This window comes from Sus scrofa, chromosome 16 (assembly GCF_000003025.6).
Source record: "Sus scrofa isolate TJ Tabasco breed Duroc chromosome 16, Sscrofa11.1, whole genome shotgun sequence".
NCBI classification, from domain to species: Eukaryota; Metazoa; Chordata; class Mammalia; order Artiodactyla; family Suidae; genus Sus; species Sus scrofa.
In genome coordinates, this window is record NC_010458.4 from 50734498 (window position 1) to 50743690 (window position 9193).

General features: G+C 45.1%; 1 protein-coding gene across 2 annotated transcripts; it reads left to right on the top strand.

Annotated features, from left to right (window-relative positions):
• On the top strand, positions 13 to 8920 carry BOD1 (biorientation of chromosomes in cell division 1). 2 transcript variants are annotated; one of them, XM_003483847.4, is made up of 4 exons: positions 13 to 467; positions 4001 to 4125; positions 6958 to 7154; positions 8126 to 8920. In XM_003483847.4, the coding sequence occupies exons 1-3, from the start codon at positions 228 to 230 to the stop codon at positions 7151 to 7153; spliced, it is 561 nt and encodes a 186-aa protein (XP_003483895.1). In that variant the 5' UTR covers positions 13 to 227; the 3' UTR covers position 7154; positions 8126 to 8920. The 2 variants fall into 2 exon arrangements, 1 of the variants encoding a protein (XP_003483895.1); XR_002339624.1 differs by having other exon boundaries at positions 42 to 467; positions 6958 to 7225.

The window sequence follows — 9193 nt, forward strand, 5'->3', positions numbered from 1 at the left end:
CGACGTCATCCGAAGAGCGCCCGGAATGGGGAGGGCGATTTCTGCCGCCTTTCCCTCCGCCGCCGCTGCCTCCCAACGTGCCGGCGCCACCCCTCCCGCCGCCGCTCCCACCCTCGCCGCCGCCACCGCCGCCTTCTCTGGCCCCTCTGCCACCTGTACCCGACCCAGGCCCTCTGTCCCTGAGAGGAGGCCGTGTTCGGTCTCCTTCCTGGGCCAGGGGCACAGCCATGGCGGACGGTGGCGGCGGCAGCGGGGGCACCGGTGCGGTGGGCGGCGGCGGCTCGGGCCAGGCCTCGGCGGGGGCGGCGACCGGCGCGACGGGGGCTGGCGGAAGCGGCGGCCCCATCAACCCGGCTTCGCTGCCTCCCGGCGACCCGCAGCTCATCGCTCTCATCGTGGAGCAGCTCAAGAGCCGGGGCTTGTTTGACAGTTTCCGCCGGGACTGCCTGGCCGACGTGGACACCAAGGTAGCTGAGGCGCCTGGGCTAACGGGGGCCGGGTGGGCTGGGCGTGAGGCCATCGGGGTTGCAGCTTCACTTTTCCAAAGCAGAATAAAAGGTACCTTAAAAATCTCAGCAGCGAGGAGACTGCTTGGGGCAGTACAGCAAGCTTTCTGAGGGATGCCCACGTGGATTCAGCTCCCAACCCCATAACAATTCTGTGCGACTTAGGCCAGCTGCTACTCTGAATTTGGGGATGCAATACCGGTTTTCCATCCTAGACCCTGTCTTTCCCAAGATGGGATCCCTTTAAGCCTCTCAGTAACAAATCTCAATATGTTAAGAACAGCGATGAGAGAGCCAAGTGAGTAAGCCTGAATGGTTTGAACGCACAGTCGTCAGCCTATAATAGTTATTTGTACCCTTTCCAGGTCAGTGCAGACTTCAGTATGCATTTAATTAAGGTACATTGTTGTAGACCAACACCTGTGTTTTGGCCTTTATTATTGATTAAAAGGGACTTGGTGCTACTTTAGATCCTAATGGCATAGAGTAACAATGCTGTTTCTCACTTTGCCTTTTTGCCAAGGTTCATGTGTAGTCAGTGAAGTCATGTGTGTTAAGTGTCAGATGTATGATAGTTGCTGAAACGTTCATTTTCTCCCTTTTCAGAAGCTTCTCTTACAAGAGTTATAGGTGTAGATATAGAAGCTCTCTTACTGAATGGGTTCTTCTGGGGAGGTGATTTCTCCTGTTTGAGCCTAGTGTGGAAATATTTTGCCCACCTCACAAAAAAATTGCGGGCTAAAAACTGGGCCTTAAAGATAGGGAAGGACCTAGTCTGTTTACCCATTAAACATTTATTGGCGGGGTTTGTGGATACAGGAAGAAGCAAAGCTTGTATTCTAAAGTAGAAAACTGACACATAGACCGGCTAGTAAAGATAGTAAGTGGTGTATACTGTTAATTCTCCATGATTTAAAAACTCAAGCAGGGAGTTTCATGACTTCATGGGCTCAGCAGTTAACGAACCCAACTAGGATCCAAGAGGATGTGGGTTTGATCCCTGGCCTTGCTCAGTGGATTAAGGATCCAGCAGTGCTGTGAGCCATGGTGTAGGCCGGCAGCTGTAGTTTCAATTCGACCCCTAGCCTGGGAACTTAACCACGCCACAGGTGCGGCCCTAAAGAGGAAAAAAAAGAAAAACAAAAACAAAAACAAAAAAAAACAAAAAAAACCACTCAAGGAGAAGTGCTATCCTTGAAATGAGTTTTTCCTTACTTTAGAGTCCCAGGTACATATTGACAGAGCTTTCACCTTTCCCAGCACTGACTGTTCTCAACTTCCCATTACATGTTGTTCACTCATGTTTCTTATGCCTCATTAGGTTTTGTGTGGCTTAATATGTACATTTTTAAAAATCGTTTCTGAGAATCTGCTGGGAGAGAGGGAATTGGAGCCTTCACCACTTACCACCTCTTTAGATGCTCCTCCCGATAGTCACCAGGTGGTTTTAATTCTTGAACATAGTGTGTTTTCAGGCACATCTTATTGAGTCCTTTGTTGCTTTAATCCCACAGTTCTCCAAGTGTGGTCCTTGGTTTGTCATCGGAGAACTTGTTAAATATACATATTGTTAGGCTGCACCCCAGATTGCTGACATATTTAAGGGAAGGTGCACTGACGATGTCTGTAATTACTTTGCAATGCATCCAAAATATAAGTAAACAGAACAAGTGATAGGTGAAGAAAGAAAGTACAATACAATGTTAGTGGCAGGCACATGAGATCCTTTTGCTTCATGACCTGAAGGAATTGTTCTGTATTGTCAAGGTCTATTAAGGTTTGGTGGTAACATTAGCTGTCTTTTGTCCTTTTCAGTGAACAGTTCCTATCTATAACTGGGTGAGTTCTTTTGAATAGTAGAAAGTATGGTATCAGGATTCATGGTTACAAGTGACAAAGGTAATTCTAACCCCTGTAAGCAAAGGGGAGAATCTGTTGACTCATGGGATCTAAGGAAAAATAGAATGAACACATTACCAGAAAGGTAGGGGCGCTCTGGAACCAGGGATGCTCCACTAGGGCTGCCTTTCAGCTCTGTTCTTTGTAATTCTAACTGCTACTGCAGAGCAGAGTCATCCATTTGGTTGTTGGCATCTCTGGGTTGCCTCTTACAGCTTCTTCCTCTAGAAACAACTCCCAGTTCAAAAAATCCCAGGGAATGTCTGCACATGGGTCAGACTCCCACCCCTGTGACCAGGAGAACATGGTACCCGCTGCCCTACTCTTGTGAAGAGGGGAAGATGGTTACCAGGAAAAAGGAGTTGCTAGGCAGATAGGACATGGGCATCTGTGAATTTTATTCCTCACCATCTCCCTTCCTTCCTCTTTCCAGGTTTAGTGGCGAGTCTTTGTTTGTGAGTCATGGCTTTTAGAAAGAGCCCACTCATGGAGCTGGGGCCTACTGATTCCTTTGTCAATCTCATTTACCTGGCTGTTAGCAAACTTTTTCCACAGTAACACTACAAAAGAACCCAAATCTCGGCGGCTTATAACAAGTATTTGTTCTCAGGCTGATGGAATCACAAGTCAGCTGAATTTCAGTTGTTATGGATAGGCTTGGTGGCTCAGCTGTAGGCAGCCTGGACTAGGGGTCCAAGCTGTGAGTTGGGGTTAGGAGTGTTGTACATGTACCTGTCCTAGGTCCCAGGCTAAAGGGACAGGGGGTGCAGAGGACATACACTCATCAGAAAATCACCAGAGTACAAGCCAAGGCAGACGACACAACCACATTTCGGACATCTTGTCGCTGCGACTCCATCAGCCAGAGCAAATCACACTGCTCAACACAACATCGCTGGGGTGGGAAGGATTCCGGAGTGAAGTATGAAACACCTGGTTTGGAGAAGAGCGGCTGATAGTGCCAGAAGATCTTGGCGCCTCAGAACATGCATTCCTTGTGTTTGCATGGATTCCTTGTGTTTATCAAGTTCCTTTCTGGTATTTGTTCTCCTGATCCCAGTTGGGTCTTGAACATTTGAGACCAGTTAAGTACCTCTCAGGCTCCTTTGGGGACTTGACTTTTGCTTCCTTTCAGCCTTTCCCACTGTCCATAGGCTTTGACTTTGGTCTGCATTCGGGAGTCATGCTGCGGTCTGGGTGGCCCTTCATTTTATGCTGCGGACCTGCCTGGTTAAGCAGGGCAGTTAATACTTGTTTTACAGATGGAAATACCTGAGACTCAGAGGTTGGCTGACTGTTAAGTCCTGAGAGCTCGTAAGCAGCAGAGCTGGGCTAGAGCCCATTTCCTTCAATTTGGAAGGTGTTTTGAAAAGTAAGTAGGGTCAAAAAATCGTGCCCACCCACCATAAAGTAGGCACACATGATGGTCGTTACTTCATGCTCTGCCACGCTGCACGGTGATCATGGACACAGTGGAATTGTTTTTAAGGACTTGAAATTCTGTGTTGCTATGAAAAGCAATGTTCTGAATGACTAATTTCCAAAACTTTGGTTCATGTAAGTCCTGACCTTGCCCCTTCTTTTTACTATTTTAGCCAGCTTACCAAAACCTGAGGCAGAAAGTGGATAATTTTGTGTCAACACACCTGGACAAGCAGGAATGGAATCCTACGATGAACAAAAACCAGTTGCGAAATGGTCTGCGGCAGAGTGTGGTTCAGTAAGTAAGCAGAATTGAGAGCGAAAGGCAGTCATCACAGGCATGGCACACAGGAAGGCCGAGGCAAGTCACTGCTGGTCAAGGTATACGACACACAAGTTGCAGCAGACCCTTCCTTTATTAAAATTAAGACTGAAGTAAGCCAAAAACTCAATTGAAATTCTTTCTTCCTACATAGGCCTCCCATGTGCATCTCTACTGGGAAGGATGTTCCACATGAGGACACATTTCATGCTCTTTGACATTTTCGGTAGAGTCTGAACATACACTGGAGTTCATACCAACATATCAATGTTTGGGTCTTGGGCAAGCGTAGGTGGGTCTTTATTCTCACAAGTCAGCGTACATTATACAAGTTCTCTGAATCCATCTGGCCCCTGTAAAGTGTACTGGCAGCTTCCAGGAAGGCATGGAGTCTTACTAAAGTATGGCCTTCACAGAAGCAAACTGAACCTTAGTTAATGAGGTGCTACTGTCACGGGGCACAGAAGTGGAGGTAGCTGATGTCCTAAGATAAGATTTTTCTAATCTATTCAGAATCCTTTTTTGCTCTTAATATGCTTATGTGCAGACTTTCTTGATCTACTAATTCCTGAAATATCTAAAAGCTTGTGAGGCCTTCTTTAAAACAGAACTATCAAGGAACTGTGTTGAGTGGGGAAAAAAGAAATAGCCAATATCAAAAAGATAACATGGGGCATGATTTCATTTATATAACATTTGTGAACCACTGTAATTATAGAGATGGAGTAGATTAGTGATTCCCGGGGCTTGGGGCTGGGAGGGGGGCGGGTATGAGTGTGCCTAGAAAGAGGTAGCGTGAAGCGGGTGTGGGACAGGTGAGTACCTTAATCGTGGTGGTTACCTGAGGCTACTCATGTTCAAGTTGCACAGAGCTCCCCACACAGAGGCACACGAGTGCAGCTGTCACTGAGACGTAAATGAGGTCAGGATTGTACCTGTGCTGGTTTTTCCCCCTTTTTTGGGAAGTATAATTGACATACAGCATATTGATTTCAGGTATGATTAGTTTGAAACATACCAATTTGATATTTGTATGTATTTTGAAATGATCACCACAGTGAGTCTAGTTAACATTCATCAGCACACAGAGTTAATAGAATTTTTCCTTTTTCCTATGTCCCGGTTTTGATACTGTACTGCAGTTGTACAGAATGCAAACATTAGAGGTGGCTGGGTAAAGAGTACATGGACCTCCCTGTGTATTTCTTTGCAACTGTCTATGACTATATAATTTCAAAATAAAAAGGTTTTAAAAATAGAAAAAGATGTTTATTAGCAATCTGACACTTTCATGATGGTTGGTGAAATCTGAATCTTTTTAAACTAAAATTTGTAAATGCTCTTGGGGCTAGGAAACAAGCAAGCTACCGCAGGAAGCCCAGTACCTTGTCATTCTGAATTCATTATTCAGTGCCTTTCTGTTTCTCTAGGGAGCAGACTAGAGAAGGGGACAGTAGCTGCCACTTACTGAGCAACTATTTCATGGCTGGCATTGGTCCTTATTTGTTGCTAATCCTTAACACAAAAAAATATTTCTTCTTAAGCTTAAGTAACAGAGCAGAGGAAACTTAGCTACATGATATTTGTTCATTTCCTCTTCTGTTTTAGACTCCTAACAAGATTGTTTCCTCCAAACACTCTTAAAATCTCCAGAAGAGGAAGCTATACTCTTGGTACTTTGTTTTCCTTGATCAGGCTTTTCTCCCCCAGAAAAGACCCCTGTGACTCAAACCCTGGCAGCAGGGTAGTGGAGGCAGGAAGCCATTGACTTGTGACTAAGGAGGGGTGGCTCTGCTTCCCCACTGACCCATGTCCTGCTGCTGACCTCACTGGGTGCCACGGCGCTCATCTCTAAGGGCACACGCTGTCTACTGGGCTCTGCCTGGAAGTGCCCCTCTACTCTCATGGCGGCCTGTGTACATGTAGGCCTCCTCTTGCTAAGCTGTCAGTTAGCGCTGGATCTAGGGAGCATTTGATTCACCACTCAACCTAACCAGTCCAGAGCCTGCTTCTCGTTTCTCTTAAGTTATTTCCCTGGCTGTACCCTGACACACCATTTGCCCCATTACTGCAGGACCTACTTTTACCTCAGCAAACGCTTGAATGGCCTAAGAACTCAAGTCTGAAGGAAAGTAGGTAAAACCTGTCTACCACGTTTGTAACAGTATTTGAATATTGTAAGCCTTTAAAAAGAACAGTTTAGTTTGACCTGCAATTAACAGGTCAGTTAACTAAACAATTAACTAGACAAATGAATTTGGACTATTTTTTCCAAACTCTTCAAATGTGATTTGTTTCCTGTAACCATAATCTTCCTCACCACCCACCCTTGGTATTGGAATATAGGCATTTTGACTAATATATGCTCTTCAGAAAGGATTGGGGTTGTATTTTAGCCCTTTAGGAGCTGAGAACCAGTCTGTTTCTAGTCTGTGTACTTGTTTGCTTCCAAGTGGCCTAGTGTGTGTAACAGTGGTCCAGCTGAAGGCATTGTTGAATTGCTGGTGAAGCTGTACACGTTCCTAGCCCTGACTGAGCTGTGCTGCGTAAGCCTAAGAGGCAGTAGGCAGGTTGCTGCTGGAGGCTGCTTCTCCTGCCTTGACTCCTGGGAGGACAGATGTTGGAGGAAGCGGAGTCAGGCGGGAGGCTTTGCTGGTGCCATTGAGGTTTTCAGCCTCCCTGTGCCATCGGTTCTTTCCTACCAAGTCTTTGTTCTTTGTCTTTGGGATAGTTTTGTTCTGTTCTTTTGTACAAGGTTGGGGTGGGAGTGGGGGTTAAATAATGGAACGATCTGTTTGTCTCCTCAAGGTCAGGGATGTTGGAAGCTGGAGTGGACAGAATTATTTCCCAGGTGGTGGATCCCAAACTAAACCACATCTTCAGGCCACAGATAGAACGAGCAATTCATGAGTTCCTGGCAGCCCAGAAAAAAGAAGCTGTGCCAGCACCCCCTCCAGAGCCTGAAAGCCAGGACCCTCCAGCTCCATCCCAGGATGCCTCCTAAGGTCCAGTATCCATCTTTTGTCCAGGAGCATTCACCTCTGGCTTGTAGATATAGAAAATGGATAGAAAAGGGGTAAGCCATTACTGAGGATCATGTTTCTTATCTATTCAAAAAAGTTTTTACTGCAAATGGACTTCATTTTGTCATGAGTTATTTTTTACTAAGAACTAATTAGTAGCATTTTCCTGTGTCAGTGAGTAGTATGATTTTCTGTGTCAACAGAGCTGAACATTTAAGCTATGAATAGATGCTTCATTAGAAACCAGCTGGGATGATTGGTGTGCGGAAGGCAAATTCAGATGAAAATCTTGTTGTTCTGAAATTGCTTACATAAGTCTCTCCCCTGGGCATGAGTTAACTTGGGTTTACAATTTGAATATAAAAAAATCAAGCTGTGCATTCTAAAGCAGCATCCTAAATGGGCTTGGAGTCTGCATTGTGCACTGCTGGGTTGCCTTGTATTTAGTAAGGATTTCAATTTACCACCATCAGTTATCATGGGATTCTTCTGTTGTGAGCACTCTTTTCTTTTTCTTTCTCCCCATTACATTTGAAATGATAAAAATCAGCTGTAGATGTACAACACAATGCTTTTTGCAGGGGTTGGGAGACATTAATAAACATAAGCAGTGATTACTAAGTAAGCAGTGGTTGGTTTCTAGCCATTGTTGGTAACCATTAGGGAGTGCCTTATCCCCTCATTCTACCCTGGGGCTCTTTTTATGAGATTCTTCAAGGTGTCTGTTATTTTTGATAAATAAGATAAGTATCAGTGAGTGAACAAAACAAGAATATCAGGCTCGTGTGTGGCACTCAAGAGAGAAATTCTCTTTGTGCCTATATTAAAGGACCTCAGTTCCATTATGGAGTGTAAAGCATTCATTTCAGTCTTTCTAGTTTAATTTCAATTCCTTTTAGCACATAAACATAACACAAAACTAACATTTTGATATGATTATTTTTTCTTTTTAGAATATGCCTCACACATTTTGGAAGCTCCACTAAATTAGTGGTGAAGACCTGGATTCAGTGACATAAGAGTACGACTTTAGAATGAAGACAGGCCAAGGTCATCACTGACGTCAAGATCCAACCTGGATTGTGGGGCAGTGCCCAGACAGAATAGGGAACGAGTGTAGCAGTAGGAAAGTTGACACGTGTGCCCCCACAGTGTGCTGCCATCTGGCCAGTTTGTCTAAGCTGATGACACCCAGTAGACACTACAGATATATTAAGAAACACTACATCAACCTGGGGTTGTCCTGAAACAAACCTTTATACTTGAACTTGGAGACTGCGTGCAGATTTTAGGGTTTGTGCCTGGGGATAAGCAAACGTTACCAATGAAGGAACGGATCTAGTCCCAAGATGCAATTTCAAAGAATGACAGTAACGGTTAGTCAGGAGTGGGCATTTGACAGTGCTTATTTGATACTGTTTCTCAGAGTTGCAAGTTAGAGTGTATAAGCCTTTAGCATCAAGGAGCTTTGAGACTGCTGCGACCCTCTGGTACGTGACTCTTGTAGCTTCAGTTCCCTTTCCCCGGTAAGCGGTGTCAAAACGCGGACCCTAGAAATCATGGAGAAATGCAGGCTTAGGTGGAAGGAAAAACTTCTGCAGGTGCTCTGTGCAAGGCTTGCTTCTTCCTATCCTGCAAAGGCTAGTGAGTCCTAAGTGTGTGTATTTGATTCTCATGTATGTGTTTTTTAGAAGGTGAATAATCAATAAGTGGCTTAAGTTTTGTAATAAAACCATTTGATACTCTTACTCTGAAGCTTCAAATCATTCTTAGACTCCAGGTGTGCAGGGAAACCTTTTTCCTCGGCCTACGTGCCATTCCTGTGTACAGCACATGACACAATGACATTGAAGGATTGGTAGACACACCTTGGAATGACCATCATGAGTGTGGCCGGAAGTGGGCGAGACCTTCCTCACTTCCCCTGACCATTGCTGATGCTGGTCTTTAGTCGTGGGCAGTCTGCTCTGTCAGTGTTTCTCTCAAACTTGGGAGTTTGCAGAAGTATCACCAGAATCAAA